Source organism: Adelges cooleyi, unplaced genomic scaffold, assembly GCF_023614345.1.
Source record: "Adelges cooleyi isolate 19-005CV unplaced genomic scaffold, UGA_ACOO_1.1 ACOO_flye_CR_arks_rails_tigmint_CR_PRNA_30, whole genome shotgun sequence".
In the NCBI taxonomy this organism is placed as follows: domain Eukaryota; kingdom Metazoa; phylum Arthropoda; class Insecta; order Hemiptera; family Adelgidae; genus Adelges; species Adelges cooleyi.
The window spans coordinates 2157688-2172711 of NW_026095971.1; the positions used below are offsets into that span (position 1 = coordinate 2157688).

At 35.2% G+C, this 15024-nt stretch overlaps 1 protein-coding gene across 1 annotated transcript; it reads right to left on the reverse strand.

Moving 5' to 3' along the window:
* Nucleotides 1-235: 235 nt before the first annotated feature.
* On the reverse strand, nucleotides 236-14314 carry LOC126838897 (muscarinic acetylcholine receptor DM1). The gene is made up of 6 exons (XM_050573677.1): nucleotides 14169-14314; nucleotides 7810-8404; nucleotides 5611-5872; nucleotides 5430-5547; nucleotides 4925-5188; nucleotides 236-2925 (listed from the first exon to the last, which is right to left on the reverse strand). The coding sequence occupies exons 2-6, from the start codon at nucleotides 8339-8341 to the stop codon at nucleotides 2332-2334; spliced, it is 1770 nt and encodes a 589-aa protein (XP_050429634.1). The 5' UTR covers nucleotides 8342-8404; nucleotides 14169-14314; the 3' UTR covers nucleotides 236-2331.
* Nucleotides 14315-15024: the final 710 nt, after the last annotated feature.

Genomic DNA, 15024 nt, shown 5'->3' on the forward strand with positions numbered 1-15024 from the left:
GAGCACATAACCTAGTTATAACCGCTAAAGCCGTTACAGGACCTGAATTCTGGTTACTAGCTGTAATGTATAAACCGTCCAGTCGATTTTGTGCTCTTTCGGCCGCTACGTTACATGTACACGTAACAAACCAACGAACGAAAAGCTAAATGGGTTATGAATACTTGATACGTTGCTGATGGTGGACAACTGTTATGTCGCTGAGTAAAGAAAAAAACACTCGTCCCAGAGTCAGTAGATTCGTGGACAAACGAATTTAATGAATACATTTGAAGTATATAAATGTCAAATAAAAAAAAATACAAAATAAAATATTATACGTTTATAATACATTTAGGGCCTAATTAATTATCGAAGGTGTTCAAGTCATAGTCGTCTGAATCCCAATAGTCCCGCCTATAGATTTGATGTTTGCGCACTATGCATTGCATCAGGCGGTGAAAAAGTGACCACTATGACTTAAAACTTACGCAATAATCTTCTTACACAATAATAATAATACAATTATATTTATGCTTAATTATACTTATACTTAAATTATGTAAATACTTGAAAAATTCGTATGGTTTTGTTAGCTCGGTCACGGTGAAAACGCTTAAAATCTAATGGGATACAGGTACATGTTCCATTGCAGACAAAAATATATTATTTATAAGAAAACCAAAACAAATCTACGGGACAATTCACCTTAGTGTGACGTTAAAAATTTGAAAGAAAAAAAATAATAATAAACGAGTGAGATGTCAATAAATACGGAAAAAAACTGTCGATCATCAGCGATTCGCCTACAGTACATTTCTTATCGCAGCCTGCTCGGATGATGTAAGGTATTTTGAATGAATATTTTTGTCCTTATGATTTTAGTACCTGATTTTTGTTTCCTCCCGTCGAACCGAGCTTAATAAATACACAACGTTATTATAATTTGTTGTTCTTTTTGGGAACTATACCGATTTTAGGCGATTTTCCTTTAAAGGAAAGTATACCCAGTATATCCATCGGCTGTCACTTAGCTCCGGTCACCAACCGTCAAACCGATAGTTTTTTATAATATTAATTTACAGTTTTTCTTTCCATGTATCAAACGGCTGATACCAAAACCGTGATCGGCATGCTGTCATAGCCCACAACAGTTGATATCGTCGCCTCCTACATATTATTTAATAATAAACACATGTACATTTATATTATGTCATGTGTGAGTGTGTACTTGGATAATATAATAATAGGTTCTAAATTAATAACGGCATAATTATGTTATTCAGTCTTGGGGAAACAAATTTGTCCTTTTAGTATCAATAGTTTCATTGCAAATTCATTTTTTAGGTAGATATGCTAAACTTTTTTTTTTAATTTACAATCTTTATTGGTAGCTTTAAATGAAACAAAATGTATTTAATTATGTTTTAGAAATTCATGAAAAAAGTGTTTAGAATACCTGGTTATTCGTGGTCGATAAAAAATGTATGTTGTATTATTCGTATCTACGAGCTAATTTTATAATAATGATAATACTAAATAATTGATCATTATTAATGGGTGTAATTACAAGGCACGTCACAATTTACAAAAAATACTTAAATGTATTATAAATATGTACAAAATGCCTATCAGCTTTAGGGTAAAACACTTGAGTCAATTTAAGAACCGTAGTAGTAAGTACGAGGTATTTATAGTTCTCTGGAAAAAAGTCGTCTGTTTTTTGTTGTTTTCAAAAAAAAAATCTGTTTTAGATCTGCTGTGTTTCACTCAAAAGCCTTTAAAAATATATATATTCTTATATGCAAAAATACATCTTTTTATTTTATTTTTTCACCAAAAAAAAAGACGTGTTACGTAATTTGCGTTTTATTTCAGTCTTCTATGTTGTTGTCAATAATTTATTGTTATACTTTATTGGCCCGATTAAAAAAGCATGTGAATTGTTTTTAATATGATTTTACACAATAATTATTTCACTTTATTATAGGTAGTTTTAATACCGATTAAAACATATATTTTTAGTAGGTTAGTATACCTAAAACAAAATTTTACTTTTTATGAAAATACAATAGTCTTGAAAATTGTTCAGAATACAGTATTAATTAACTTGAATACAGCCCAAGACTGATATCATTTGTATACACCCTTTTTTTTTTAAAGAAAAATTGTGAAATCCTAAGTTTTTCTTTGAATTTTAGTCAATATTGTATCAAATGATTTTTTTTTTTTTGCTACCAATGAAGTCATTGTAGTAGCAATATTGTGAAGTGTTAAAAAAAATGCACACACTCACACATAAACATAATTATACACCTATCGACCGGTATTTAAAGTACAGGCATCACGTTTTCAAGGCCGAAAGTGGGGTGGTGGCGGATGTCTCCTAGTGTTCCACTTGCATTTGAGTATCCTTAGGTAGGTCAAGCGAAACGTAGTGTTGCATAGGGCGTAGCACATTGGGTTTATGGTACTGTTGATGTAGCACAGGTAGTAGAAAAAATCCCACACGCCCTGCGTCACCCATCCCTTGTTGCTATCCGACTCAACGGTGCTGCCGGCCGCGTCCGAGGCCGCCGTCAACGGCTTAAGCAGTACCAGTATGTTGTACGGCGTCCACGTGATAATGAACGTTAACAGAATGGCCGACAGCGTTTTGGCCGCCTTTCGCTCGCTCTTTTTCTCCTGAAATTTTTTCTTTTTCTTCTCCTTGTTCGTGTACGCCGCCGCTGCCGCTGCCGCCGCCGCCGCTGCTGCCGCGGGCCCTCGGCCTAACTGCTTGGGCAGGATCTTGGTCGCGTTCAACGGTAACCGCATGTCTTGCGACGGCCGTTGAACCATTTGTCCAGATCTCCTTTTTGCTTCTTCGTAACAACCGTGATACTGCTTCACTGTCGGCACGTCGTGATCGCAGTCGCCGGGCAGTTTTATCACAATAGTATACACCTTGACAAACAATAACCAATAAGTATATTAACGAAATTAGCGATCAAGTTAAATTACCTATATAAAATTATCTCAGTATATTGACACTTCATCAATATTATTTAATTTGGTCACTATATACTTTGTCGTTTCAAAAATGTTGACACAAACATTATTATTATTAGTTATCATTGTCGTTAGTTAGAACATATTTGAGAATATATACGTGATCTTTTTCGCCATTTAAATTTACATTTATAATTATAAATTATTATTGAATATTATTTTTAAATTATGTTAAATTATTCGTAGTACAAACAAAATTGCACTTGAGTCACGATTATGCGAATAAGTTTTTTTCAATATTTATAATAAATATCTTACGTTGTATAAAAATTCTAAGGAATTTTTTAAAGATCTGATAAAAGGCGGTCTCTTTTTACATACATATCGAAATATTGTAAAAACAATTTATCTTGACAATTATATAAATTCAAGACAGTCCCTTAAAGGCCACTGAAAACTGCCAAGGCTCTGCTCGATTAATGGTAGTAAGATCTGGATGGACTTCTAGAGGCTGTGTATTTTGGTAAAAAACATATTTTACAGACTAGAAAAATTCAAATGGTATCAGTCCAATTTATCGTTGGATTGATTTATAGCGGATAATATTTTTAATTTATAAATAGAAACGTTTCGTTAGACCCAACCATATGAAAAAAAAATTTCTACATTTTATAACACCAAAAGTTAGCACGTGATTTGCATAAAATCACACGTCTAACTAGAAAATTAGCACGTCCCCTATAAACTATTAAACCCCATTGTCTACAAATTACGTTTTTTGATTTTCTGCGTTGCGCCAGCCTCGCCTAAAATTGAAATAACAGGATTATCAAAAAAAAAAATTAAAAAACTACAAATAATTATCATGTAATATTCATTTGCGTCATCGTTTTTGCGGTGAATTTACACAAGACAGTAAAAACCAATGTTATTTTTATTTTTAACATGATTGCAGGTTGATTAAAAATATAAACGTTATATGGCCTATCTAATAATTTAGATTTATTTAAAAATAGATGTGTATAGAGACCTTTCGAAAGTTACTCCGATATAAGGAATACCATGAGAATTAGATGGTTCGGGACTTGGGTGATTTGAAGAAAAAAATAAAATAAAATAGTGAAGGAAAGTCAACGTAGAAGGGAGTGAGGGTAAGAGGTAGGCTATAGGAGTGGATACATAATATGGAAACGTTGGGCGGAAACAGAGTGATGGATATTTTTTATCTTCCTCGGATGAAAGGCGAGGATTTAAGTGGCGCCGTCCCCGTTATTTTGTGTGATGTAACGAAGAAAGAGAAAAATGTAAGTGAATTTTAACTATATTGCTCAGCTGTATTATTAAATCAGCTACCCTTTTGTCGTAATAGTGACAATAAAAGGTGTCGAGTTCCCGTAGTGCCAACGTTAAACATTTAAAATAGATGCCAGAAATATTGAAATATTACTCATTATTTTAAAACCAAAATTGTATGCTAACAGGTACTTATATGAGTTAATGAATAGTTGTATCTTAGGGAATATTATTAATCTTCCAAGGGTGATGTATAGAAGTGCACTTATACACGATTCCACAATGCAATTCACTTGTTTTTTCTTCGAACTTCTCGAAGTTCTTTCCATTTTTTTCTCTAATGTTTACCTCGACAATATTTCTACGTACGTCACAAGCCTGTTAGCACGCTTATTTTTTAAATTTATTTTGTCAGATTTTATACAGTAAAAAGTATACATAATTATGACAGGGGGTATGCCCCTGTCATAATTATGTATATAATGAGAGAGACGATGTCGGACTCATTGCGGGTCACTATATTCTTTAGTTTCCGACTAGTTTGCTAAATTGTTTGCAATTAAAACAGTGATTTTTTTTTTTGTCATAAAAGCTAAGTCAATGGCCTCTGTGGTTTTGCTACCTGACTTAGACTATACGAGGATGTACAACTAGCGCTCACCGAGTCGTTGGACAAAGACCTGTTCGCCAACCGGTTGTTGTTGTTAACCGCGTGGTAGGACTTCAGCGGCGGTGGCGTGGTGGGCTGCTGATGGATGATATTTAATGATGTCGACCTGGACACCGTGGTCCCGTAACCGATGCCGCCCGGCACATCGCTGGGCGTTTGGTCTTCTTCTTCGTCGTATTCGTCATCACGCCCTGAGTGCCACCAGTCTACGCACCAGTCGCGTAACCACGACCACGTCAGCAGCCGTCTGGCTTTCTGTGAACACCAGTGTGATGTAAAAATTCTACAAATCACAAAATCGCGGACGTCCGAGGTATTTTTTTTTGTAAAAATCGCTAAAAAAAACCACCTCGAGAAAAAAACAATTGAAAGGGTAGAGGGACACGGTGCGCTAAGTCAAGATATAGTAATTGGTCAGGAGACCGTAAAAGAAGTTTACAGTTGCCGACGTACACGGGTGCAAGTGCAAACCGCAAAGAGGTATGCAAATAATTACCAGTGAGCACTGCGAGTACGCTTGTCGCAATGAGCTTGACTCGTACAGTTCCCTTCGGTCCAACGAGTTGCTTGGATCCGACCTTATGCGACCCCAAGAGTCTTCGTGCTGTTGATCGCTGTCGAGAATAACAAAACAATATGTGACCGCCATGCAATGCAAACTGTGTGGCCGCACTTACTTGTGAGGCTTGTTGATGGCTTGCAAATTAGGCAAGTCTTTTTGTCTTTTTTTGGTCTCCATATAAATGCGGTAATACAGAACGATCATCACCGTCACCGGCGTGTAGAAAGCCAGTATGGCCGTGCCGAAAGTGATATATTGGTTAGTGAGTATAAACTGTATGTAGCATTGTGTCTCGGGTACGGTTCGCCTGCCTTCGATTACAGGCCACAGGTAGATCCACGGTGGCCACAGACACAGCGATATAAACCACACGGCCGCTATAAAACACATACCGCAATGTGGTATTATATAGTGTAAACAGGCACTGGACACTTTAATGTAAACAACAATTGGTAGCCATTTTGTTGGAGGAATTGTACTATCATTGATTATATATATATAATAACTGATGTTTCCTCCAATAAGATAGCGGACTAATTTCGACGGCGGCAAATGCTGCCCGTGTAATTTGTTATCAGTGCCTATTCTGATTTATCTATTTTGTGGCGTGAAGTCAACTGGATTTTTTTTATATAGGAAAGTGACCAAACTTGATTTTTTTCTATCCAGAATTACTATAAAAATATTGAAAATCTGTGTAGATTTTATGCGAAAGACATAATATTTGACAGCAGATCCGAAATGATTACTTTTTTTCTATGTAAGCCAATAATCGAAATTCCATACCGGATACTAATTTAAAAACGTTACTAGTGCACCGGTCTAATTAGATTTCTACAAAGGTAAAATATAAATCGGCGTAGCAGAAGGATAAAACGACAATGGATATCGGTTTCGGTGCCCGACCGGTTAGAATACAAATCACAGATACTTAATGAAAATTAACAAAAACCATACAAAGCACTACAACGAATGGTCGAACGTTCTTCATTTGTCCCTTCCTTCTTTTCGCTCACCATCTCCCACGGTTTACATGGTCACACACACACATATTATACAGGTACTGTTTTTCTGCTAGAGCCCGTCAAACGAGAACGCATTAATCAATCTAACGACATATTCTTTACGGTCCATAAGTCGTCTAGTTAAGACGTTTAAGCCGCCATACTGCCGGAACACAATTTAACGCGATCGACTCAATTTAATTTCAACGCCAGTTGTTTTACCACGTTTTAGTACGCGCTTTATAGTCGCCAATAACATCACAGGTTAGAGCAGCCAAGACTAAAACGAAAATGTTTTCATGATACACTTTGCTTATAATTCTAAATCACGGCGTATCTCGTAGAATAAATACGTCTGCACCAATTCAATAATGTTTAATACATTTCCGGCCAAAAAGGTTTACTGTATAATGTGAACAAGAATAGAAAGATTTATTTTTGCCAAATCGTAGTAAAAAAAAAAAATAGTTCATACTTCAGGAGCTAAAATACATAAAAGTTGCGAGTTAAGTATTGTAAATAAAAGTAAAGGGAAAACTTTAAAAGGCTCTACTGTAAAATCGTCATACTGTACTTAGAAAATTGTTTAATTAGGCCAATGGAATGCTTATGCTCAAAATTCAAATATCGAATCCGTAGAATCTTTTTTTTTTAACAGAGTAGTACAATTGAATTATTTGCTGAAATTAACTAGTAGGAACTACTATGATACTAGTAACTAGAGAGATGTGGCGATGTCTTTCGGAAATTAGGTGGTAAACTGCGCCACAAATGTTATTGTATGGTATTATAGGGTAAAAAATTGTGCATGGAAACTTTTTGTAAAGTATTTCCTACATAACTTTATGACTTACCAGATCTTGAGGAAATTTTAGCAAACGTGGAAGAGTTAATTAATTAAAATATCGTTTTTCGGGCGAACTTTCTTAAAGCGAAGAAAAGTGGAGATGTATAGCAAAAAATGTGAACGGCCGCCACACAAAAAAAAAAGAGTTTTTTTGCCAAACGTAAAGCTGTGGACGATATTTCTGAGCAATCGCCAAATATATTACATGGACCTAATTATTTCGGTGTAATTTACAACCGCCCCTAGAATATATATGCTATACTGCCAACTTTTTTTTCTAATATACTTATGTTACGGGTTATGTCGTCAAATGTGGTAATATTCTCATCAATCTAACACAAATTGATAATACGGTATATACTTTATAAACTATTACAAATTAGTGTTTTTACTTTTCATGAGTTCTACGCCTCTCTTAATTTACGGGGGAAATGACCTACTGACTTTGAAAACGTTCACTTACAGATAAACAGTAGCGCTTTTCTTCTTGTTCGCTTGGCCCTATACGTAAGCGGCCGTGTCACTGAGAAGAATCTGTCGAAGCTGATCAGCAGCAGGTTGAGCACTGATGCGTTGCTGGCCAAGTAGTCGAGCGCAAGCCAGCCGTCGCAGACGTGTTGGCCGAACGGCCAGTAGCCGAGTATGGTGTAGACGGTGAAGAGTGGCATGGATATGAGCCCGATGAAGAAGTCGGCCAGCGCAAGGCTGAACAAGAAGTAGTTGCTGATGTTCTGCAGCTGCTTATCGATCTTGAACGACACCATGACCATTATGTTGCCCACCACAGTGATGATGCTGAGCACACCGGACATGAGCGCGATAAACACGGTCTGGGTCAACGAGAACCTCGGCGGCGAATCGTACAACGGCACCGCGGTCGAGTTTGCCGTGGTGGCCACCGTCGCTGCCGCCGTCGCCAACGTTGGCCACGCATTGTTGTCCGAAGTCGTTGATGAGTACAATACCGACAGCGCCCCAGCCACGAGCGCTCTCATTACGCAGCCATACGCGTCCTCATCTTCCACGCTGTCTATCACGTACCATACATGGCTTCGATTCTGCACAAAAATCACAGAACATTAATTAGACCTTCGAACAACAACAAACTCACGGCTGCTGCAACTAACGTTTGTTGTTAGAGTGTACAAGTCAACAAAATATCGACACACATACCACGGCTGATTATGAAATTAAGAAAAACGTGACGGTTTTAATTTACTTCATTAGAAAAATCTATTATGTTCAGTTAAAAAAAAACACGTTTCATTACTCGTGGATATACAACAGAAATGCCCGAAAAAAATACACACACAAAGAATGTCCAAATCCAAATGTCCATAATTAGGTAGTCTAAACCTTAAAATATAAATAAGTAATGAAATGTTTATAAGCTAAAAAATATTTTATCGAAAGGTCAACAACAATGTAATTTTTGTAATATAATATTTCACACGTATTTAATTCAATAATAAAAACCTACCGTTCACACGAGACTAACGCGAAATTTTGTTTTAAAAGTACGCGTTGAATAACATATGCATGACCATAGCTTATTATTTTTATTCTATGACTTAATTTTTTCATTCATTGTTAAAAAATTGATTAAAACAAAATGTTCACACGTACTTACTTATTAGTTATTACAATTTCTCAAACGGTATACAGTTCAATCGGTGCAATGGCATTATCATAGGTAGGTACGTCAGTTTTGGACTTTCCCGGTTAACCAAGGTCAAACATTGTTTTTTTGAGTAATAATACAATGTAATTTATTATTATTTATATTATTAGATTCACTCGAGGACCGTCAGTGGCATAAAGTAATATTAATTCTATAGGTATTTTTATTATTGGTCATAATTTGTACACTGCCGAATTTTAGTAAACACATCATCTCATCACTTTAATATGAATGCGTCATTTTGTAATTTGTATTCCACATAACTTAAAATAGATAAATGATTATAAATTTACCACTCTGTATGACTTATAGTTTACATAACCTTAAATATTTCAATCGAAGAACTCCCAATTCATTTATAACACTACTTTTTTTCGTTGGTTATTGGGTGATACTGAAAACGAGTTATTCAAAACAATGACCTATAAACTAAAATGCAAAGGTTCAAAATTAAATGTCAGTGCTACTGTTGTTAACGAGTTAACAACAGGAATGTAAATGACACTTACAGAAAATGATCAAACACACGATTAAAGCAAAAGCACAAGGCAACGCTCACACCGATGATGACAGAAAGGCCGAGATAAGAGCACTACGGCGAAAATACAAAAGGTTAACAACGGTTAATCAACTGATGTTAAATTCGTTAAAAGTTCTCGGTAAAATTGTACAGGGTGATTCATTCAAGGATAAGATTCTGATTACCTCTTAAAATAATGAACTCATATATTTATTATAATTATTTTTTATTTATTTATCAGTAAACTAACAGTAAATTTACTGATTCATAGTCGGGTTGTCATTATAAAATCGCATTAACAGTGGCTAAGTAGAAAACTATTAGGTACCTAGTGAAACAAAACAAATGTTGGGCATATACCGATTAAGTTTAGAATAACTGAAGTGGTGAATATGAGGAGGAACACATCAAGGGTACCCCGTTTTATCAGGTAATAAATTTATAAAAATGGCACAGAATATATTTTTTTGTATACCAAATTGTATTTTTTTTTTAAAGTCTGCCGCCTAATAATTTGATTGCCCCCAGTCAGTTTTCTCCGCCTTTATCCCAAGTGGGATCGTTCACTCTGATTTTCTTGCTATATATATTCCGGTCTCTGTAGGTTTATTCGCATACTGTCACAGTCGTATAGTTTTCACTAGTATGAGAAATCTATATAGATAGTTGACTATTTATAATGCCGAGTATTACCGTTCAGAATAATGCATGAAGATATTTATACCAGTTGAACACAATTGAAATTTTAGTATACAATTGGCCAAACCGATAGTTCCTCACACGAGGTACTGCTTATACCTACTATAGTGATTATACCTACTCATAACGATGTGATATGTACACAATCGTGATCTTCAAACTAAGCTATAAGCGAATGTAAATCAGTACAATATTATATTGCAACAAAATCGGATTAATACTTATAAAAACGATAGTAAAAAAGTTTTACAAAAATCCATAATCGAAAATAACATAAAAGGCTACACAAATTGGTTTTCGTTTAAATCGTCGTTCAATTTAAATGAAAATCATCTATTTTGATAGACAGATTAATGGAAATTAATATAACCGCCGATCCTAAGATTTATTTTAAGAGGCCGATCGTTTTAAACATATATCCTTTTCTCGAGTTCTGTATTATTTCTTAAATTATTTTAATTCCTATCCGAGAAACGCTCCGGGTTTAAAAACGTATTATCGTGGATATTAATTAAATATTATGTTTAATCAGAAACAACTTAAGCAACTGCCGCCCTAAATAGATTATTGCTGCCCTCAGCCTGGCGAACAGATACATTTATGGCAGAATAATATATATATATATGTATATGTTTACTGTATATAACATAACATACTGAGATATAAGACGAGTGGGTTCCGGAAGTTCATGCATTTTTATGATTTTATTAAATGGTCAGAAAAATAGTTGTAGGTATGTAATAATAATAATTGTTTAATATTTGTTCATATTTTTTAATATTTCCGTTATATTGTATTTTGTTAATTGTCCTTATCTAAAAATATCAATAAAATAATAACAATATATATATTAATTTTTTTAGAAAAATAAAGAATTATACTATAGTAAAATTAGTATTCGTATTTGGGGTTTTATCAGTGCACACATTAGCCGATTTTAGCGCATAATCTCATCCATATTTCGGTTATTTTAAGAGCATAACTTCTGGGACCTAATACGAAGAATTAATGTAACATCAAAATAATAACCATAGAAATGCATACAGGGCGTGCGGGTTGTGTAGCTGAGTACTCTGTTTCTTAAAAAAAAAAAAAAATGTTTCCTTAAATATTCAAATATGAATACTTTAACGAGACCAACATTTTTTTTTCAAGTTAAATTAATTTTACACCGTACACAAAACCCCTCAATTATAACTTAAAGTCTAACTTTAAATTAGTGCTGCTAAATTGCCTCCCGAAGTACGTAACTTTTTGTTTTGCCACTCAAATTTACTATATTCAAATTGGCTGTATGAAAATTACTATGTATCACAGTACTCAAATTGACTCATAGATTATTATGACCCATAAAACCCAGGGACCCATAGTAAACCTGCCCACAATCATTATTATCATAAGGAGTCATCGTCAAAAATTAATTTACACCATCCTTCAATTGTACATAGGAATGTCATAGGACTGAAACGGGTTATGTATGACATGGTTATGGCGAGTGGGATGAACCACCGCAGTGAGGCCGTGTACAATTACAGGGTGGGCCTTGCGGTTTTGACAGATTTACATACAACATGAATATAAATCTGTCAAATCATCGTGACCCACTCTGTATGAGATGTAAAACACTAAGACTTGACCGTTTTAGTGTGACAGAAGCCTTCCGGACCCAAATTTGAATAGGTTTTTTTTTTGTTAACTATTTTAGCTTAATTTTTTAGTATTACTATAATTAGCGGTTAATAGAATAAAATATGTTTTACTCACTAAGCTAATGGCTATTTATTGCTTTAAAATATCTAACAAGTGGAACATAATTGACTTGAAACGTATATACTGCATTAAGAATATCGACAAAAATGTCGGTACTCTGATCCTACCAAATAATAATAAGTTAACTAAATTAATGTTAAATGACTGAACTTTTTGCTGTATACAAAACAAATTAAATGTGTTACTGTTTTTTTAAATTATTTGATGAAAATATGTTAGAATATTTTTTTCAATAATTACATTAATACATGAATAAGTATATTAATTTTCATAACCGATAGAAACTAAAAAAAAATTACAATTGAATAAATAATAGCAATTTGAGAGGTTTGAAGAAGTTAAGGGACAAAAAATGGTACTTTTATTTTACCTGCGAGTTAAGATTGGCGAGGGATAGAAGTAAAGTGTTGGACATCAAAAGACACTATACTAATACATTTAATAGGACATGAGTGAAGGTAATAAAAGTAGGCAACTCATCGAGTCATTTAGTCATACATGGGCGTAAATACAAAGGTAATATATTTACACACATATAATTTGTTGGACCGCAATTAGTATTTTATCACATTAATTATATTTAAAAAAAAAATGATACACATTTCCTAATTTATTAACGCACCTGACCATATTATTATTAATACAGGTCTCATTTTTGCTATATTTTTTTTAAAGGTATCGGTTTCCTATACAAAAAATCGCTTAATATCATATTTCAGTTTAACTAAACATGTATTTATACAACACGTTGTAATTACATATTGTGTGACAATAGGAGTAGTAGTTTGTGTTTATCTATGACGACAGTCGTGTTGCAGAACACTGCAATAAATGAACGATTATAAAACCTTGTACCGTTTTCCAAAATTGCAACACTGACGCAGAATCTTAAGTAGGATTTTGACGTCTATGTGAAAGGATATTGTAAGTTTTTCCAGCGTAATCCTACTTTACAGCCGCACAGCCAAGGGAGGGGCGTGTGCAGGATAACAATGACAGTAAGGTATTATACAAAAAACAGATGCACGCTTTAAAAAAAAAACGGCGAAGTTTCCCGGACGACCGAACTTGCCTCGTTTAATATTTTTATAAACAAACTTTAAATACGGTGGCCATATTTATATGTACACTGGCCGGAAGGTTAGGACACTTGCGATGACTTTGGACTACCGACTCATTATCTTTGCGGCTTGAATCGCCGGATTGCTTTCACCGATGGTCGCGGTGGCGGTCGAACGATAAAAACGTAATTAGCTACAAATTGATAAGTTGCGTTTTTTTCGGTTATGTCATTAATTTTCTTTTAGAGTCACATTGTACTATAAACCGTTTAATCCGTCGATCGGTGTGTCATTGTTTGCGGTTAACCGCTCAATTAACGATTGACACGGTACAACAATACCTATAACGATCGCACACAAATACCGTTCGTCCTATATATGAATATATGTATTATAATATATATGTATATGAATACACGGATCTGTGCACGTGAGACAAAGCAATCGGTTTAAAAAATGATGCAACGACACACTTGCGGGTTTATAACACTTTGGATTACTTTTAATTAATCGTAACTTTAAATACTACGGTTAAACTGACAGCACTACAAGCCTAAAAACGATTATAGGATCGCGCTGAGCTCTTAAAGGTGACCAAGCATCGATAAAAGACATTTTTGAAAAAAGAGGCCTACTGATCGAAGGGCAAATGAGAAACGTCGGTTTAATACTGTGGCGATTAAACATACACTCACAACATGCACCGTTTACATATTAATATATAATGTATAATATACGGGTAATATATTGCCTACGGCTATATCATAACAAAACGATCGGATAGTACCGAAATAGACACTACGGATGCTAAGCATGCGTTTTTGTTTGTATTACACAAGTCATTGGAAACGACAACGATTACAATATATATTATACTTATAGTAGTATAAATGTCCAAATTATAATTATCGAGTAATAATATGTAATGTATGAGTAATACTTATAGAAATATCGACGGGATGGTGCGTGATTCGTTACGATCACACGCGACCAACAAAATGATATTACTATCACATAGTGGTGTCTACTATATATATATATATATTATTGTTATTATATTCTACTCGAAGGTTATGTAGTAGTTATTGTACCTGTGCTGTTTACGTTTGGCGAAACGGCGCATCGGTAATCTCGACAACCCCGCTATATAGTGCTGGCGAGTGGCCGAAATGTTGCGCTTACGGCGGCTGTTGGTCCAAGACTGGAAGCTGTACGAGCGGTCCCGCCGGCAGGTCAGGGGGCTCATTGATTTTCGGCACCCGTCACCCTCCCCGAGACCGTGCCCTGGCCACCAGCAGCCCTCCGGGGTTCGGCGCGCGGGTTACACTGCACCGAAGCAGAACGCTTCACGCCCAACCAATCGTGAGTGCATCGATTTCGAAAAATACGCCCTGCTCTCCCCCACACCAGCATCGCCCCTCACCAGTGTATAATATAGTATTTAGTAATATAAAATAATTATCGTTTCGAAGCCAGATATCGGCAAGTCAACCGGGAAAACGAAAAACAATATAGCACATGTTGGCGCAGCACATAATTTAATTACACACCAGCCTTCGAAATAATTTTTTTTTCATTTTCAAAAAGTAGTAATAATTTTTGTAAGCTGCAATGCTAAATCATTTCCACGATTTTTTCGAAGGATTAATTTATTATTATTTTTTCATCCGGTCCGGTATGTCGTTTACAGTCGCTAGAACCTTTTATTAGAGGGGGAAGATTCTTAACTTTAAATCGAGAAAAAGGGAGAATACGGCTGGAAAACTGAGAATGCCATAATGTCGCGATTCGGACGACAATTTCATAGAACCGGCGCGGCGATTGCGCGTGCTCGTTGGAAATGTTATAACTAAGTCCGTTAACCCTACTCGACGAGCTGCTATACCTTGCCATCGTTCTCACACGCCCCGGAGTAGCGAAATTGCCTACGTCCGACGCCGTTACATC

Coding starts and splice junctions, on each gene's coding strand:
- LOC126838897 (XM_050573677.1), bottom strand. CDS start 8,341: ATGAGAGCGCTCGTGGCTGGGGCGCTGTCGGTATTGTACTCATCAACG. Junction 5,873..7,809: donor AAAAGCGCTACTGTTTATCT/GTAAGTGAACGT, acceptor TGTGTTTTATAG/CGGCCGTGTGGTTTATATCG. Junction 2,926..4,924: donor GGTCTTTGTCCAACGACTCG/GTGAGCGCTAGT, acceptor TTGTTTGTCAAG/GTGTATACTATTGTGATAAA.